Source organism: Lactuca serriola, chromosome 9, assembly GCF_051521515.1.
Source record: "Lactuca serriola cultivar US96UC23 chromosome 9, Lser_US96UC23_V15, whole genome shotgun sequence".
Lineage (NCBI taxonomy): Eukaryota > Viridiplantae > Streptophyta > Magnoliopsida > Asterales > Asteraceae > Lactuca > Lactuca serriola.
In genome coordinates, this window is record NC_136416.1 from 154167328 (window position 1) to 154186212 (window position 18885).

The following is an 18885-nucleotide window of genomic DNA, read 5'->3' on the forward strand; positions in this document are numbered from 1 at the left end:
AGTAGCGGAGATCAATAGTAGTAGAAGTGACTTGGTGGAGTCAAGGTAGTTCTTGAGGAAAGTACGGATATATGTGGAAGGTAGTATGGGCCCGTACTACTGAAAGCAGAGGATCCGTACTCGAATCAAGGAAGGCTGAGACAAGACCGGGGAGCTAGTAGTAGTATCAATGATCCCTTGAGATATTTCAGTTTTCTGATGTTGCTATGATGTGTTTCAGAATGGTGGTTTTGCGTCTGAGGACAGCAGCCGGCAGTGGAGGTGCCGGGGAGGGATCAGGATCAGGCTCGGGGGACGAGCGCATGGATGAGCAGACCAGAGAGTTTCTTTCTTCAGAGGTTACTCGTATCATTTTAGAGCAGACTCCTGTGATCTTCAGTTCGATCAAGGAGGGTATCCTAGAGCTGATGGATGAGAGATTGGGCACCTTCCGTGCCGAGATGGCGGCCATGATGGGGTCGCGTACACTTACATTCAGGGAGTTCAGGGCATGTGGAGCTCCAGACTATCATGTGGCGCGGGACCCCATAGCGAGTACTAGATGGTTGGCGGATGTGGCCAACGCGTTCCGCACTAGCAGGTGTCCCGAGGGGGACAAGGTTAGATTGGCATCCTGTCTTCTGAAGGACAGGGCACAAGATTGGTGGGACGAGGTCGGACATACCATTGGAGATGATGCAGCGTTGGATGCCATGACCTGGGCTGATTTTTCTACCAGGTTCAGGGCGGAGTTTGCACCAGTTATTGAGGTGCAGTAGTTAGCCAGAGAGTTTCAGGACCTCACCCAGACTACAGAGACCATGGCGGAGATCACCGCCAAGTTCAGGGAGAGGGCTCTTCTTGTTCCTCAGTATGCGGCCGATAAGGAGATGAAGAAGGCCCGTTATCATGAGATGTTGCGGAGCAATATCCGTCAGTTTGTGAGCCGGTCCAGCTGTAAAACGCTGGATGACATGATTGCTAGGGCTCGGGAGAGGGAGATTGATCTCGAGATGGAGAAGAAGAGGAAACTGGAGGCGGTTTCGAGTACAGGCAGTTCGGGCAAAAAGCCCAAGGTTTCTGATCACAGATCCAGGAGTCAGCAGAGCCACGGTTGATGTGGCAAGTGTGGGAGATTGCACGATGGGGTGTGCAAGGCAGGGAGTTCCGGTTGCTACAAGTGCGGTCGGACTAGGCATTTGAGCAGGGATTGTACGGCCCCTGCTACTGTCGTTGTAGCATCAGATCTGATTTGCTTTCAGTGCAATCAGAGGGGACATAAAAAGTCCTAGTGTCTGAGTTTAGCTGCAGTAGGGAAGGTGGCTGCACCTGCCCCTGCTACTTTGAGGATTACAGATGGCTGGCAGGGCCGAGCCGAGGCGCTAGTGGCAAAGAGTAGGGCGTTTCAGATGACAGCAGAGGAGGCACGAGCGACTCCTGATGTGGTGACGGGTATGTATCTTCCCTACATCTCTTTATTATTGATTGATTGATTATTGCTTATGATTGTATGTTTTATATAGGGTCGTTCTCTGTGAACGACATTTCTGCTATGGTATTATTCGATTCGGGTGCTACCCGATCATTTGTATCGCTTGCGCTTAGCAAGAGATTTAGCAGAGCTCCAGGGGAGCTAGATTATCCACTAGAGGTTGAGATAGCAGATGACAGGACCGTGAGGGTCGCCAGAGTGCATAGAGTGTGTTCTCTTCAGTTGTTTGACGAGCAGTTTTTGGTGGACCTGGTTCCTATTCCCCTGCGAGGGAATAAGGTTATTGTAGGCATGGATTGGCTAAGCCCCAATGGGGCGGTGATTGATTGTGAGCTTCAGCTAGTGAGGGTTCGCACTCCCAGTGGGGGAGAGTTAGTGATTCAGGGCGAGAGGCCACAGCGCGGACCAACCTTTTGTTCCGCCGCAAGGGCGAGGCGTTATTTTCAGCAGGGTTGCGCTGGTTATGTAGCTTATGTCTTGGATGCCCGGGAGAAGGGCAAGATGACAGTTGATGATGTTCCGATAATGTGAGACTTCCCGGATGTATTTCCCAAGGATTTACAGGGGATACCTCCTGAGAGGCAGGTTGAGTTTAGGATCGACCTGATTCCTGGTGCGGCTCCAATAGCCAAGGCACCGTATTGCCTAGCTCCCCCTGAGATGCAGGAGTTGTCTACGCAGCTGCAGGAGCTGCTAGACAAGGGTTTCATTCGGCCGAGCAGTTCGCCTTGGGGAGCGTCGATCCTGTTTGTGAGGAAGAAGGATGGGTCGCATCGTATGTGTATAGATTACCGGGAGTTGAATAAGGTAACGGTGAAGAACCGTTACCCACTTCCGAGGATAGATGATTTGTTTGACCAGCTTCAGGGAGCGTCTTGGTTCTCCAAGATCGATCTATGCTCCGGGTATCATCAGATGCGGGTTAGGGATGAGGATGTGCAGAAGACTGCTTTCAGGACCAGGTATGGTCATTATGAGTTTGTGGTGATGCCATTTGGGCTCACCAATGGCGCAACCGCGTTCATGGATCTCATGAATCGCGTGTGCAGGCCAATGCTGGATCGGTCAGTGATAGTATTCATAGATGATATCTTGGTATATTCCAAGACGCAGGAGCAGCACGATGAGCACCTGAGGGAGGTGCTAGAAGTTTTGAGGGGGGATAAACTTTTCGCAAAGTTCTCAAAGTGTGAGTTCTAGTTGTGCGAGGTGCAGTTCCTTGGTCACCTCGTCAACCAGAAGGGTATTTTGGTGGATCCGGCCAAGATAGAGACTGTGATGCAGTGGGAGGTCCCGAAGTCTCCATCTGAGATTCAGAGCTTCCTAGGGTTGGCAAGGTATTACCGGAGGTTCATTCAGGATTTCTCCAAGATAGCAGTGCCGCTCACCCAACTAACCAAGAAGTCGGTGGTTTTTCGTTAGGGGCCTGAGCAGCAAGCAGCGTTCGAGACCCTCAGGCAGAGATTGTGCGAAGCTTCGATCCTTACCTTGCCAGAGGGAGTAGAGGACTTCGTAGTCTACTGTGATGACTCAATCACAGGTATGGGAGCAGTGTTGATGCAGCGAGGCCATGTGATAGCTTACGCCTCGAGACAGTTGAAGCCTCACGAGGCTAACTACCCTACCCATGATTTAGAGCTGGGGGCGGTTGTGTTTGCCCTCAAGATTTGGAGGCATTATCTTTATGGGGTTCGTTGTACTATCTACACGGATCACAAGAGTTTGAGGTACCTTATGGATCAGCCGAGTCTGAACATGAGGCAGAGGAGGTGGTTGGATGTGCTGAAGGATTATGATTGTGAGATCCTTTACCATCCAGGGAAGGCCAACGTGGTGGCCGAAGCCCTAAGCCGCAAAGTGCCGGTAGCCCCTATCAGAGATTTGTGTTTGAGGATGATAGTGATTACTCCGTTGTTGGAACGGATCATGGAGGCTCAGGTTGAGGGCCTCAAGGAGGAGAGGCAAAAGTGTGAAAGGATAGTGGGCCGAGTAGCTTCGTTTGATTATGACAGTCGGGGATTGCTGACACTTCATGGGAGAGTGTGGGTACCGTACTGGGGAGGAGTAAGGCAGGTGTTGATGGACGAGGTTCATAAGTCTCGATTTTCTATCCATCCAGGGGCGACGAAGATGTATAGAGATCTTCGACCCGATTATTGGTGACCCTGCATGAAGCGGGATGTCGCTTGGTATGTTGAGAGATGCCTGACCTACAGGAAGGTCAAGGCGGAGCACCAGAGGCCTCACGGCAAGATGCAGCCGTTAGATATTCCCGTGTGGAAATGGGAGGACATCGCCATGGATTTTGTCACCAAGCTTCCTAGGACCGCACGAGGAGTAGATTCGATATGGGTAGTAGTGGATCGGTTGACGAAGAGTGCTCATTTTATCCCGATCCAGGAGAGTATATCGGCAGAAAAGTTAGCTGATATCTATGTGCGGGAGATCGTGGCACGTCATGGAGTGCCGGTATCGGTGGTGTCAGACCGAGATGTCTGTTTTACATCCAGATTCTGGAAGCGATTTCACGACGAGATGGGTACTCGTCTTCATTTCAACACCGCTTTCCACCCTCAGACGGACGGGCAGAGCGAGAGGACGATTCAGACCCTCGAGGACATGCTCAGGGCATGTGTTCTAGACTTCGGTGGCAGTTGGGATACGTATCTTCCGTTAGCGGAATTTTCGTATAACAACAGTTATCATGCGAGCATTGATCGACCTCCCTTTGAGATGCTTTATGAGAGGAAGTGTAGGACCCCGATTTGTTGGGGCGAGGTCGGTCAGCGAGTCGTTGGGAGCACAGAGGTGGTGCTCAAGATGACCGAGTTAATTCAGCAGGTCCGTAGTAGACTGCAGACTACGCAGAGTCGGCAGAAGAGCTACACCGACAGGAGGCGTTCAGACTTGGAGTTCCGGGTGGGCGATATGGTCCTCCTGAAGGTCTCACCCTGGAAGGGTGTCATCAGGTTTCGGAAGAGGGGCAAACTGGGCCCCAGGTTCATTGGTCCTTTCAGGGTTTTGGCCGAGTGGGTCGGGTTGCTTATCGGTTGGATCTTCCTGTAGAGCTTAGCCAGATCCACAACACTTTCCATGTGTCTCAGTTGAGCGTGTTTGGTAGATGAGTCAGCAGTTTTTCCCCTAGAGGATATTCAGGTTGATATCAGCCTGAATTATATTGAGAGGCCGGTCGCAATTCTGGACCGAAAGACAAAGACCTTGAGGAACAAGGCAATTTGGTTAGTGAAGGTGCAGTGGCAGCATGGAAGGGGTCTGAGTGGACGTGGGAGGCTAAGGAAGAAATGAGAGAGCATTACCCGGAGTTATTTGCAGATTCAGCCGTAGCAGACTTCGAGGACGAAGTCTGAGACAAGTGGGAGAGAATTGTAACGCCCCGTCTCTGGTATGTTGCTTCCGTGGCATTTACTTAGAAGTTTTATTGAGGGACTCGGTGAGTCTATGGCCTGACTCATCGAGTAGGGTTGAGTTTTCATGCACGTGTTAGTCGGCGACTCGGCGAGTCCATATTCTGGACTCGGCGAGTCTGCCTGCCTGGAAGAAACCCTAAATCCCCGGGTTGCTCACTATTTAAGCAATGTATGTGCCCCAAACTCGCCTCCTTCACCCTCAGAGAGCTGTGAGAAACCCTAATCCATCCCTTATTTGTTTTAAGTGCTTTTGTGTGGATTTTGAAGGCTTGAAGAAGAAGAAGAAGAAAGGAGAAAAGAGGAGAGGTGTAGAGCAAAGATCCAAGGGCAAAATCAGAGTTCATTGAGGTATTTCTCAGATTCCTTCTGTTTTATGCTTTAGACCTCCATTTGAACTCTTCTAGGGCTAGTTTGATGCTTTTTCCAAGCCTTATAATTGTATGGATGCCTTAATAGGTCGAGAGATCCCTAGATCTGTTCATTTAGGAGTTGTAGAGCCCGGATCTATTGCCTTTTTGAAGATGCTTTGCATAAGAACCCTAGATCTAGCCTTTATTATGCTTTTTGAGCCTTATTATCTTCTTGGTCGCTTATGGGCATGTAAAGATAGAATATTTATGTGCTAATCGAGCTAAGGAAGCCCAGATCTATAAGTTTTAGGCGCTGGATTCAAGCAGAATCGAGTTTAGAGTAGCTGCATGGATGTGCCTCGGCGAGTCGGAAGAACGACTCGGCGAGTCAAGTCGCGAGTCCCGTTTTTCCCCTTTTTGAGTGATGTCGAGTGGAAGCCTGTGAGTAGTAGAGTGGACTCAGTGAGTTGGAGGGCAGAATCAGTAATGGAGGGACTCGATGAGTTGTTCATACAACTCGGCGAGTCCAAGGCAATCTTCTTAGCTCAAGAACAACTCGTCGAGTTGTTCATATGACTCGGCGAGTCAGATGCAGATTGTCTGAGTTCTTAGATCGAGAGGATACTCGTCGAGTCGATGCCATACTCGACGAGTAGCCACGAGTAGGGTTGAGAAGTGAGACTAGAGACTCGGCGAGTTGGCGGCCCAACTTGGCGACTCAGGTCAACTGTGGGTTGACTTTGACCGAGAGAGTTGACTTTGACCAAGGGTAAAAGAGTCATTTTACCCCAGTGCAGTGTGTAGCATTTGATTGAGTGTGTTTATGGATTTGTAGCCGGGGAGATACCGGAGCAGCAGCAGTTAGCTTCCAGAGCCATTCATACAGCAGCCAGTTCACGAGGTGAGTTTCCTTTCAGTAGGAACGGGTCTACGGCCACAATGCTGGTCCGTTTAGTTAGCAGTAGTCCCGGACTTTAGTCCGATGCAGTAGTTAGAGTGTTTAATGTCTTTGTGATTCAAGCATGTTTGTGTTATGTGTTCCAGACTCTGTTCCGATGCAGTATGAAATATATGTGTTTATATTAGTTGATATGTGTTATGCTATGCCATGATCAGCCAGTTCCGGACTTCGGTCCGATGCAGGGGACAAGGTCCCAGTCAGTTCCGGACTTCGGTCCGATGCAGCTAGTTCCGGACTTCGGTCCGATGCAGCTAGTTCCAGACTTCAGTCTGATGCAGTGGGCAAGGCCCAGTATGTGCTTTATATGTATTGTATGGTATGTGGTAGTTTGGGGGAGCTCACTAAGCTTCGTGCTTACAGTTTCAGTTTTGGTTTCAGGTACTTCCACAAGCAAAGGGAAGAGCTCGGGTTGATGGCATCACACACACCATAGCTTCAGTTTTTGTCCTGGGAGTTGATTCTGTTAGTTGATATTTTTTAATACAGTTGTGATACAGTTTTCTTTCTCTCGGTATTTTATCATGGTTTTTGAAACACGCGATGTTTGATGGTGTTATGAGATATTTGTTTTCATGCTTTTGTTATGATAAAAATTGAAAATTTTGGGTCGTATTTTTGGGTTGTTTCAACTACTAAGCACACTTATCTAGATAACCACACCTGACTTAATTGTCTTTTTGTTTTTACAAATGGAGGTTCGTGGTGAAACGTTTTCCATTCCCCTCATTTGATGTATTTATTGATCCTCATTTTCTGCCAAAAAATTTCTGAAGCAGCATCATCAGTTTGTTGTCCATATTGATCATTTAGGCTAGATCTTCTAAGATCATTGTATAGAATCTATACGTGGGAATCTACGGGATGGGATATCTTGTTTTATAGATATGATATATCTATGTTAATGGTAATAGTTGGATTTGCAGGATTGAGATATACATTATTATCAAATTGTGGGATTGAAAACCCTATGCACTTACCAGGTTTCCCAACCTGACCCACTCAGTTTCTTGTATCATAGGTGGCTATATGAAATATACATTCTGATCAGAGATTCAAGGAGTATTAGGCAACTAGTTTAATTATTGTAAGGCTTGTAATATTTTGTTATGTTTATGTTTCTGTATTGACGATGACATCCTAATGTTTTAACAGAAATAAAATACATTTCTTCAGAAAAGCTTTGATAATATCATTATCATGTTTTCTCGGAACAAATTCTGAAATATTATTTTTCAAAATGAATACTCTGATTTTTAAATAAGCATAAACAAATCGGTCTTTTCTGGCCGTGAAAATGGGGATGTCACCGTACTGTATTTTTAGTGAGTCCAATTGTATTTAGTTTTTCATGAATGATCATTTTAAAGGGAAAATACAAAATGTTAGAGAAATTTTCAATTTAGACACCCCACATCATTTTAGATGTACTCACTTTCTTCTTCTTTTTTTTTTTTTTTGAATTTCTGCACTTCAAATTCAAGCTTTTATATTGAAGAGAATCATCACACTTCATTATTTGTCTCCCACAAGCCTTTGGTACCCAATTTTTTTTGAGTTTGGTACATTTGGTCATCTTGAACGACATGCTTCCATAAGCCAGGGTCCTGATTAATCCTCAATTAATCGTCACGTAGTCTGATTAATCGTTTGATGCCAGTCAACCGTACGAGCTACCGCCGAACGATTTTCACAACCTTGGGATTTTGGCATATAAAACTCTAGATTGAGATTCAAAATTTTCCAAATTCCCCACAAAATTGAGCATTTGGAGTCCATCACTTTTAGTTTCATATACATGAAGAACAACATATATATCATGAGATTGTAAATTTCATTGATAGAACAATGTTTACTGCAACATTCAACACTATTAAACTTTTTAAATGTAACCTGCACACACAAATTTATAATTTTTGTATCTTTGATAAAACTCAGATCATCTATTGAATCATTACTAAGAAATACATTTCCAAGAGAGAAAAAATACATTTGGAATGAATCTTAGAGAGATGAAACGAATTTGGTATGATTTTTAGTAAAAAAGATTTGGTGACGTATCTAAGAATTAGATTTGAATTTATTTTTATCCATGCTTCCACACGAAAATAAAGATCAGTTTTGGAAAGTATATGTGTTTATGAAAACAGATATAAACTAAAACATTAGAACGGGATTGAATTTTTTAACTTATCGAATGAATTAGGTTTCTAAAACAGAATACATACATATACCGAAGAACATAGTAAGATTCGTGAGATAAAGTTATCATTACTGATCGTTGACTTAAACTACTCGCTTATATCTTCCAAACTAGGCGTTAATACCACTTGTATGATCCCAAAGAAAATGAAATAATAGAATTGATAACATCAACATGATTCAAAAAATAAATTTCTAGTTTTTTTTTTTTTTTTTTTTGAACTGACAAATCTAATCTACTCTTAAGCTAACAACAACTATTCCATCTATGTCCACTACGAGACTTGAACCCTCGACCTCGAAGAAGAAGGACACCATCTGATACCGCTGGGCTACAAAGCCATTTTTAAATAATTTTCTAATAATTCGTTAAAAGAGTAAGTATCATTATTAATTGGAATTTGGTTTATCTTAACTAGAATGATGTTGCAAACTAGGAGCTTATAGGAAACTTATGGGAAGCTTACGGTTAATTACATTTATTAAACACTAAATGTAGTAATAATTACATCTTGAATGAAAGAATAAAAAAATCTCCAACCACTATACATAAAATGTATAAGAAATGTACTGTTATCATATTCAAGAATTGCAACTCCAACATAGGGTGAGGGTCATGGTCAAAATTAAGGTTGGAGTTACTTAAACATCCCAATTTTCATATATAAATTATATAACAAATAATCGTTCCAATATATTCCAAAATTAATTCAGAACTTACTTATAGACTAAACTACAGTGGAAGCAAAATAAAATATAGTCTTCAGCCGAAAAGCTTCGGGTGTTACGTCTTTACGGAACTCATTTGTCGTCTTGTTGATCAACACTTCTCCCTAGCCTTCTTACTGCTACTTTTTAAATAGTTTCCTGGGTTGCGCACATTTAAAGTTTCTAAAAAGGTAAGCCTAGGGCCTAGTGAGTTTTTGTTGCACATACATGTCCATCACTAAAAAAACACAAATAGTTTTATCATATATGTTATAAATCATACAACAAATATATCACCCGATGACATAATTTAGGGGAACGATTAATTGTCCAGAGAAAGAACCAAATGTTCATTTCCCTTCTCCTTTAGATAACCCATCATTCATTGTACTCAAGTATTTTAAATATCCAAGGAAATGAGTATAAATCTCAATTCTCATTCCCGCCGATTACACACATCTGTATGATTACGACGATTAACCACCTCACCCATTCCCACTAAACATGTCACCTAAAAAAAAACACACACACACACAGTAGACAACAATTCCAAAATAACATTTACACACAATCATACTTATCATAAAACATACTGTCAGTAAATAAATAAAACCACATAATAAACATTTATGTGCGAGCAACCACAAAACACGAAAAAAAACTCACCTTATTGTCGCTAGATCTTAACCGAATCTTGTTACGTTACTCATATCCTACATTTCATCAACAAGTTTTCTAAGATTGTAATTCTAGAAAACATCCTACATGTTTGTTTTGGTTCCAATATCTATATGTCTCGTTCGACTAAATAATAACAATCACCCGTTTACACTAATTAAAACGTTCATAGTAATTTTAGTACAAATACCATATTAACATTTTCAAATAAATAAAATATCACTCTTAAAATAATAGTCAAAACAAAATGGACCGTTAGATACCAAATATTGATTTAACTATAACAATAATAACTGGTATTTTAGTAAAACTGAATGGATCCTTTTTTTGAAATTCTTATTTCTGTTAACATGTTTAAATGAAACTTGAATCATCAAAGTATCAACCGTTTAAGGACCGTTTACGTAACTTTAGTTTTCAAAGAAATAGTTATGTCCGACTCAAATTGAAATGGATGATTTATATATGATTAAAACAAAACCGACATATTATCAAACTCCAGGGATGAAAAGTAAATTATAATTTGATAAAAAAAAGTTGCGGCCAACATCAAAAGAAATTCACATGCCCTATATATTTGGTACATTTTATTATTTTATTTTTGTTTTTAACTTATTTTTCGATAACCCACCCAAAAAGAAAGCGACCCAAGTACTCATCCTCCTAACCGGCTAACCCGATTCTTTGTTATTTTCCATAAAAACTTCAGCTTGATTTTCATCTAAAGTCCCTTTTGAAAAAGGACTTTTTGGAAAAGGACTTTTTGGAAAAGTTATTTTTTAAAATGTGTTTGGATTAGCTTTTGAAGGGAAAAGTCAAAAGTTAAAGTGTTTGGTTTAACTTTTATATGTAAAATGACAAAAAAGGACATGTTTACATATTTACATTGATTTACTACTTAACATATATTATTTTATATAAAAAAATTTTTAAACACATATTACAATTTTATAAACATTTTATTAGAAAATATAAAATATAAATTTCTTTTAAAATATTTCTAATTTTTTAGATTATACCATGAAAATATTAAAATTAGTACGTTCATATAAATTGTAAATAATTTATAAGAGGATTTTTTGTATTAGACCATGACAATATTAGAATTACGTTCATATAAATGTAAAATATAAATTACGTTCATACAAATTAAAATATTTCTAATTTTTTGGATTAGACCATGACAATATTAAAATTACGTTCATACAAATTGTAAATAATTCATAAAAAATATCATAGATAATATTACATTCATCTACGTAATGTGATTATATCTTGTGCAATAATATCCCGTCTCGCTGCCATATATAAATCATCATTGCTCGTGCGACGTGTACTTGGACCTTCTTCATAAACATCACTACCGGTATCACCTCGTACGGGATTGTAGGATTCTTGTTGTGCCCTATTAAACGCTTCATCAAACCTACCAACCTTTCGAATGTAGTTATGGATCGCCATCGATGCTATCACAATTTTCACTTGGTTCTTGTACTTGTAATTAACATGCATGTCTCTTAATAACGCCCACCTAGCTTTCCACACTCCAAAAGTTCGTTCAATGATATTTCGCAATGATGAATGGAGATAGTTAAATTTCTCTTTCGGTCCACGAGGTTCTCGAATAGCAGCCGTGTGTCCACGTCGAAAATCTGGTAAATGATAACGAATATTTGTGCCTTTGTATGGAGCAAGATACCCTCTCGTATTTGGATATCCAGCATCAACAACGTAATATTTATCTGTAAATAAAACAAACATTTATTATTCGTTTCAAACAAGTAGAAAAAACATAAAACTTGTATTCCAAAAAAAAAGAAAAAAATACTAACCACCCGTTGGATAGGGAAAATTAAGATCTGGTCTCTGTAAGGCTTCATTGAAAATTCTTGTATCGTGTGCAGTCCCCTCCCAACCGGCCCAAACAAATGTAAAACACATGTTAAAATCACAAACAGCCATTATATTTTGTGTTGCATATCCTTTTCGACCAATGTACTTCACTTCATCTTTTTGTGGAACCGATGCCCTAACGTGTGTCCCATCTATAGCACCAATGCAATCCTTCAAATTCAAAAATATATCATAAATAAATTATTTGTTAAAGTTTGACTACCAAGAAAATAAACATTGGATAATACCTTGAACATTGGATAATACCGAGGGTTATTTAATATATATTCGGGAACATCATCATTATAGTTTGCGTCTGGCTTGATGATGTCGGCACTCAGTTTCAGCACGGCTTCCAAAACTGTATGGAAATGCCTGTGAATCGTTTCCCCTGAATGATTAAAAAATTCTTGCACAAATCTATTGCTACACCCATGCGCCAAAGTCATCAAGAATATTCCTACAGACTCCTCTATAGATACTTTTCGGTTTGTTGATTGTAACCCATAATTTGTAGCAAGATCTAAGCATAACTGTCTAAAAACCGGTACGTTAAGTCTAAACAGCTCATAACAACGTCTACGATGGCCATTTAGTACTTCTGTAATAAACATGTGCCCTGTGCGATCTGAAGTGTGACATGGTGTACGTAAGTTACGAGCGAGTATTATCCCTTTCAAAGCTAATCCACATAACATTTCAAATTCTCTATCCTCTTCCATTACGCATTCTTCATTATCATTCGATGAATTAGAATCATCACTATCCATCCTACATAATACAAATAAAATGATGTCAACCATTAACACATAACATAAAGTCAAACAATAACATATAATATAAAATGTCAAAGGACAACACATAATGTCAAAGGATAATGTCAAAAGACAACACATAATGTCAACGGATAACACATAAATGTCAAAGCATAACACATATGGCTAAATCATTATTTCATAAGTAACTTAAGAAACTCCATCTTGGCTTCGTCGGTCGTTGGAAACATAAAAGCTTCACGGTTTTGCTTTTTGGTGAAGACAAACAAGGCTTGTGAAAAATTGTTGGACCCTTCACGAAAATCGGGGAACTTGATGACAATGGCCATGCAATCTGCTATTGTTGGGGACGGATTGTTTTGTGGATAAGTTTGTGTGCTTTTTGATGATATGGCATCCAATAAAGCATCAACTTTTTCTTCATAAATTGAATTTTTACTCTTGGTTGGACGGTTGCTGGACCTCTTCCTTTTACTTGAACTACTTTCATGGAGACTAGTAAAAAGAGGCTCATCATCATCTAAATTGATTTCATCACTATCTCCTTTGCCCTCCATATTTTCTTCGTTTGGATTGCTATTGTTTTGAAATTGTAATGGAGTCATAGTCTGATCTCCAACAGCAACAGAATCCCGAAACAAAAAAGCATATTTCTCATCAAATATGCTCAAATCTGTGTCCCTAAATTTGGCATAATCTTTATTCTCCTACAAGACAAAAAGATTTTGTAAATCAAATATCTTCAAACAATATGCAATCATAACTTAAAAATAATTAAAAAAAATAGTAATCATACCTTTATTTTCTCCTCCCACCACTCGGGGGACGCATCTACTAGGCTTCTTGTCCCACCGAGTCCGGTTTCAAGCCTCATTAAGCGGTCATAAAGTTTCCACTCTTTTTTCATGTTCTCCCATTTGTTTGTTAGTTGTTTTTTTTCAAGGCTATAACCTGTTTTCTCCTTAATGCGTTTTTGTATATTTTCCCACCCAATTTTATCAAAGGAGGAAGTGGCTTTACGGCCTTTTTTTTTTCAATCAAGCACGAATCAACAAACACCATGAAGCTACGATTATCCCACCCAAATTTTGGTTTTTTTATTTTTAAAGATGTTTCACAATCAACAATTGTATTGTTGTTTTCATCCATTATCTGTGAATACATATAGTATTAACATTTAAGCAACAAACCAATTTCACAACATATCAATTTCACAAAACAGTCATCTGTTAACACAAATATAATCCATGAACAAAAAATTTTACCAGCTTGATATTTCATCAATTTCATTAACTGTTAATTCATTTTTCATAAAGTTCACAAAATAATCACTATTTCACACTTTCACAGCATATTTCAGTAATCAGGAATAACAAATCACTATTTTAGATGCTAGAGAGAAGAACAATTCAAGGAAATTTTGAAATCGGTAGGAGCACATTTCACAGCAAATTAATGCTGCTACTGCTACTGATTTGCTCCTTGTTTTCTGTTCATATGAGATACATGATGTGTATACTATTCTTGAACATGGAAAATGCAGTTGCTTATCAGTATAGTATCCTTGATGTGTTTTTCTTAGCTGGTAATTAAAACCAAGAATGTCAAAACATTTATTTTCTGCAGGAGTTAAATTTCACAGCATATCAATTGTTTCAAAGTCTAGAGAGAAGAACAGTTCATGGAAAATTTGGAAATCAATTTCACAGCAATTATTTCACAGCACATCATTTTCACAGCAAATCAATTCAATATAATATCAATTTCAGAAATCTGAAATAAAATGGAAATCGAAAATCCCAAACGTAACATCAGAAATTGGAAATCAAATGTAAACTCATAGATCCGAAATCAAATGGAAATCGGAAATAGATAGGAAGAGATCGCAACATGTTAAATCGGAAATCACATCTGAGATCGGATCGAAAAGAAACAAACCTGATCGCGGGTTGCAGATCGTGCGGTATCGCCGGTGTTGCAGGTCGCCGGCGTCGCCGGCGTTTGTTGCAGGGGGATGCGAACTAGCTGCGTGAGCGGAGAGAACAAGAAGAAAGATATCTGTGAATCGTGAACTGTGAATACGTTAATTAGGGTGAACAAGGGTATATTGGTAATTTCTAATTTTTAGTTGGTGAAAAGTTAGGAAAAGTCAGGTATACGTGACTTTTCAAAAAGACTAAAAATACACTATGGAAAAAGTCATTTTTAAAAGTCATTTTTACCTTACCAAACATCTTTTTGAACTTTTTGTAAAAGATAAAGAAAAAGTCATTTTAAAAGGCAAACCAAACACCCTCTAAAACTCAGTCAAATAAATACCTGAAATATTCATTAATCATCTTCCCTTTCTTATGAAATATATCCATTACCAATTATCAAAACTCAATTCATAACCGGATGAATTTCAAGTCTTTATACCAAAAATTATACACTCTATTTTTTTTTGTCAAATTAACGACTATCAGCCAAAACAAACACATGAAGTGGAACCAAAACATGGAAGGCTTGTAAATAAACCTACTCAAACAACTTAATCAAACTCAAATCGAAAAGACATACCTTAATTTCTAAAATAGCTCCGAAAACCTTCACCAACTTCAAACTCTGATTTCCCTTTGGTTTTCCCAACCTTTCTTGCATTTTTTTGTGGGCATTCCACTCTCTTTCCCATGCTTTTTTGGGTATCAGTTTCCACATTGGTTACATGATTTTTTGCCATCTCTATTTGTGTTCTTGGTTATTTTTATTGCTTCATTTTATTTTATTTTGAAATTTACTTTTAATAGTTTAAATTTATCATAATTTATCACAAATGGATGATAACCCATACATTGTACGCCAAGTAAGGAATTACGAAATGTTTGTTATCAATATTAGGTTTTAACTTAATTGTAGAGAATTTATTTAATAACACTTTATAGGAGCGTTTTCTTGAGTATCAATTTGATTTTCGCAAACAGATTCTAAAATACTTGGGTTGGGCTTTAATTCGTTTTAAAAAATGTTCAAAGTTATGTATGACTTTAGTTTCTAACTTTTATATATATATATATATATATATATATATATATATATATATATATATATATATATATATATATATATATATATATATATATATATATATATATATATATATATATAATGGCGGAGGGAGTACAGGGGCAAGCAGGTGCTTTGCCCCCCTCAACATTTCTAATTTATATACATTACTCTCTTAAAATTTTCCAATTTATATATATTACTCCCCTTGACTAAATTTATAAATATTATGTTGATTTTCATAATAACATGGGTTTAATGTTGCATATCCTTTATCAACATATATAGACTAGATTTACCTAAAAATAAAGGATTTACCGTTGAAATAATTGCTTTTTAACAGCTAACATGTCTTATACCATTTTTACTTATTTGTTAACACGGTGATAATAAATAATAAGAAGTTGATGATATTAAGTCTTATAAAATCATATTTTATAAAATCATATTTTAAAATTATTTTTCAGAATATGTACAGTGTAATATTCTATTAGAATATTTCACGTATTTTTAAAAACAAAATGGAATTTATTATTATTTTTTTTAGTTAATTCAAGTTCCGAAAATAATATTTAAAAAAAGAATTTTTGGATTTTTCCATTTATTCTGCATTTTAAAATTATTTTTTAGATTATGTCAGTGTAATATTCTATTAGAATATTTCATGTATTTTTCAAAAAAAATAGAATTTATTTTTATATATTTATTTTTTTAGTTAATTTAAGTTCCGAAAATAATATTTAAAAAAAGAATTTTTAGATTTTTACATTTATTCTGCATTTTAAAATTATTTTTTAGAATATGTTAGTGTAATATTCTATTCGAATATTTCACGTATTTTTCAAAAAAAAAAAACGGAATTTTTTTTATTTTATTTTTTATTTATTTTTATTTTTTTAGTTAATTCAAATTCCGAAAATAATATTAATTTTTTTTTTGGATTTTTCCATTTATTTTGCATTTTAAAATTATCTTTAGATTTGATCTCACGGTCTCACAAAATTAGAATGGTCTCAAATGAACCTGAACCTATATATATATATATATATATATATATATATATATATATATATATATATATATATATATATATATATATATATAGTAGTTTATAACCCGTGAGCACCACGGTTACAAAAGCAATTAAACTTTTATAGTAAAAAAACTTAAAATTATTAATTAAGAGATTTTTTTTAGTTATATGAAATTATAATTATTGAATTAAATAAATATATGAAATTATATCACTTTATAATTTGTATTAATTTTATTTTAATTTTTTTTCTATTGTTATTAATTTAATGTAATTAAGGTGAGAAATTTAAAATTTGAAATTTGAAATGGATAATAAATAGGTTGACAAATGACATGTATTAATTATAAGACATAATAGGATGACACATGACCAAATAAGAATAAAATATGCATTAATTAGGAAGCCTAATAGAATGACACTTGTTAAAAGGAGAATAAAACTATTATTTTGTTAGAATAGAGATATAATTCTCATTAGAATTTAAAAGCCAAAATTTGCTATTTTGGAACGTTATTCTCAGGTGCTTAAAAATAAGGTGTAGTTTTCTTTAAGAAATAATATGTTTGCACTATTCATATCATATGCACAAGAAAATGTGGACTAAACATTTGAAGTTTAAAGAAAGAAGAATTTTTTTTTGGAAACATTTGAATGCTGTTAAAATAAAGTGAAATACAAATAAAATGATTTATAAACTCAAAAAGCGCATTTAACATTAAAATTTAAATAATTATAGTTTTACAATACATACAGCCGTAATAGCAAGGTTTATTTTTTTTTTTTATTTTTTTATTTTTTTATTTTTTTTTAAATATATTCATTCCATGTAATTCGAAACCGCACTTCAGGTTGCTTGTATTGCATAAAGAACTCTTGGCTCAACTTCCCTTATAAAATTATCATTCAAGAAATATACAATGATAATGTTTATTTGTGTAATCAACAAAAACGATGTCATCTTCTTTACATATATGGTTGAATTTCAGAGAAAAAAAACAACCTTTTATAATTACAAAAAAAAACAGTACATTAATTTATGTTATTAGAATCTCCACATATTTTTTACACATGAAAAACATCCTATATTAAAAACAAGAAACAAATAGAAAAATAATCTGTAATATATTACTCTTACAGAAAAAATCTTCAAAAAGTAATTCAATGGTTAAAAAAATGGTTTTAATTTGCTCTAAATTAACATAATTACTTTTTGTGGATTGACATATAACATATTATGGCTTTATGATATTTATACAGGGTAAATGAATAGATATTCAATTAGTACAATATTAATAAATAAACGATTTTGTTTATGATATTCTATATTTTTGTCATAAATTAATTGATTATTGTTATATATAAAAATCAATTAAAATATGGATGTTCAAAAAATACAATAAGGAAAAAGTGAAGCAGCCTTAATTATATTTGAAAGGATTTAATCCTTATTTATTATCTAGAAAATGTTTTCAGATTTGAAGAAGATGAAAAACATACGTTTTTTTCCGGAGAAAATAAACTTTAGTTTTAACGTCTGTGGTCATTTAACAATTAAACTGTCTACGTAAACGTTTAAACTTAAGTGTCTTCCCGTCCACTCACATAATTGTTTAAAATATAAAAACAAACACCTTCCAAGTGAAACGAGCTAGATGTTAGATTAAATTTAGTAGAAAACGTTATTACTATTTAAATCTTCTCGTCGAAAACATCTATATTTTGTTGGTATAAGTTTTTTATATTTGAGTAACATTCCTTTCTGTTGGTTGAATTTTGGCGTTATCAGCCATGTATGCATTTCCTTACACTCTCCTAAATTAAGTCATTATTGTTATAAGAGAAGATAACACAACAATTTATGTTTTAAAAATTTATATTATACAACTTTATAATGCCTATATTATTTATAGAGAAAAATTATTCTGTACAAATCCTTCCAAAAAAATAAAAATAAAAAGATGTTATAAAATGTATGTAAGTTTTTAAACGCTTTTCACAACTAAGCTTCGTTAAGACTAACATTGGCTTACACCATAATTCACCAAATCATGCTTGACACATGATTCTTATTGTTTGCGTTTTAACATATACAACACTAGAAACATCATTTTTTGCATTTATCATATAATATCCCGAGTTTTGAGTACCATGTATGTAAACACAAACGAATAAAAAAATTAACGTCATATATATATATATATATATATATATATATATATATATATATATATATATATATATATATATATATATATATATATATATATATATAGGGTTAGCTTATTTTGTTTTCACTATCTATTGTGTGCCCGTATGATTGATTTTGGACCAATCATTTTAGTT

General features: G+C 36.2%; 1 protein-coding gene across 2 annotated transcripts; it reads right to left on the reverse strand.

The window, feature by feature from the left end:
• Positions 1 to 10950: 10950 nt before the first annotated feature.
• Positions 10951 to 14467, reverse strand: LOC145074812 (uncharacterized). 2 transcript variants are annotated; one of them, XM_079021137.1, is made up of 5 exons: positions 14403 to 14449; positions 13261 to 13616; positions 11937 to 13171; positions 11628 to 11859; positions 10951 to 11537 (listed from the first exon to the last, which is right to left on the reverse strand). In XM_079021137.1, the coding sequence occupies exons 3-5, from the start codon at positions 12582 to 12584 to the stop codon at positions 11047 to 11049; spliced, it is 1371 nt and encodes a 456-aa protein (XP_078877263.1). In that variant the 5' UTR covers positions 12585 to 13171; positions 13261 to 13616; positions 14403 to 14449; the 3' UTR covers positions 10951 to 11046. The 2 variants fall into 2 exon arrangements, with proteins under 2 accessions (XP_078877263.1, XP_078877264.1); XM_079021138.1 differs by lacking the exon at positions 13261 to 13616 and having other exon boundaries at positions 11937 to 12459; positions 14403 to 14467.
• Between the last annotated feature and the right edge of the window lie 4418 nt (positions 14468 to 18885).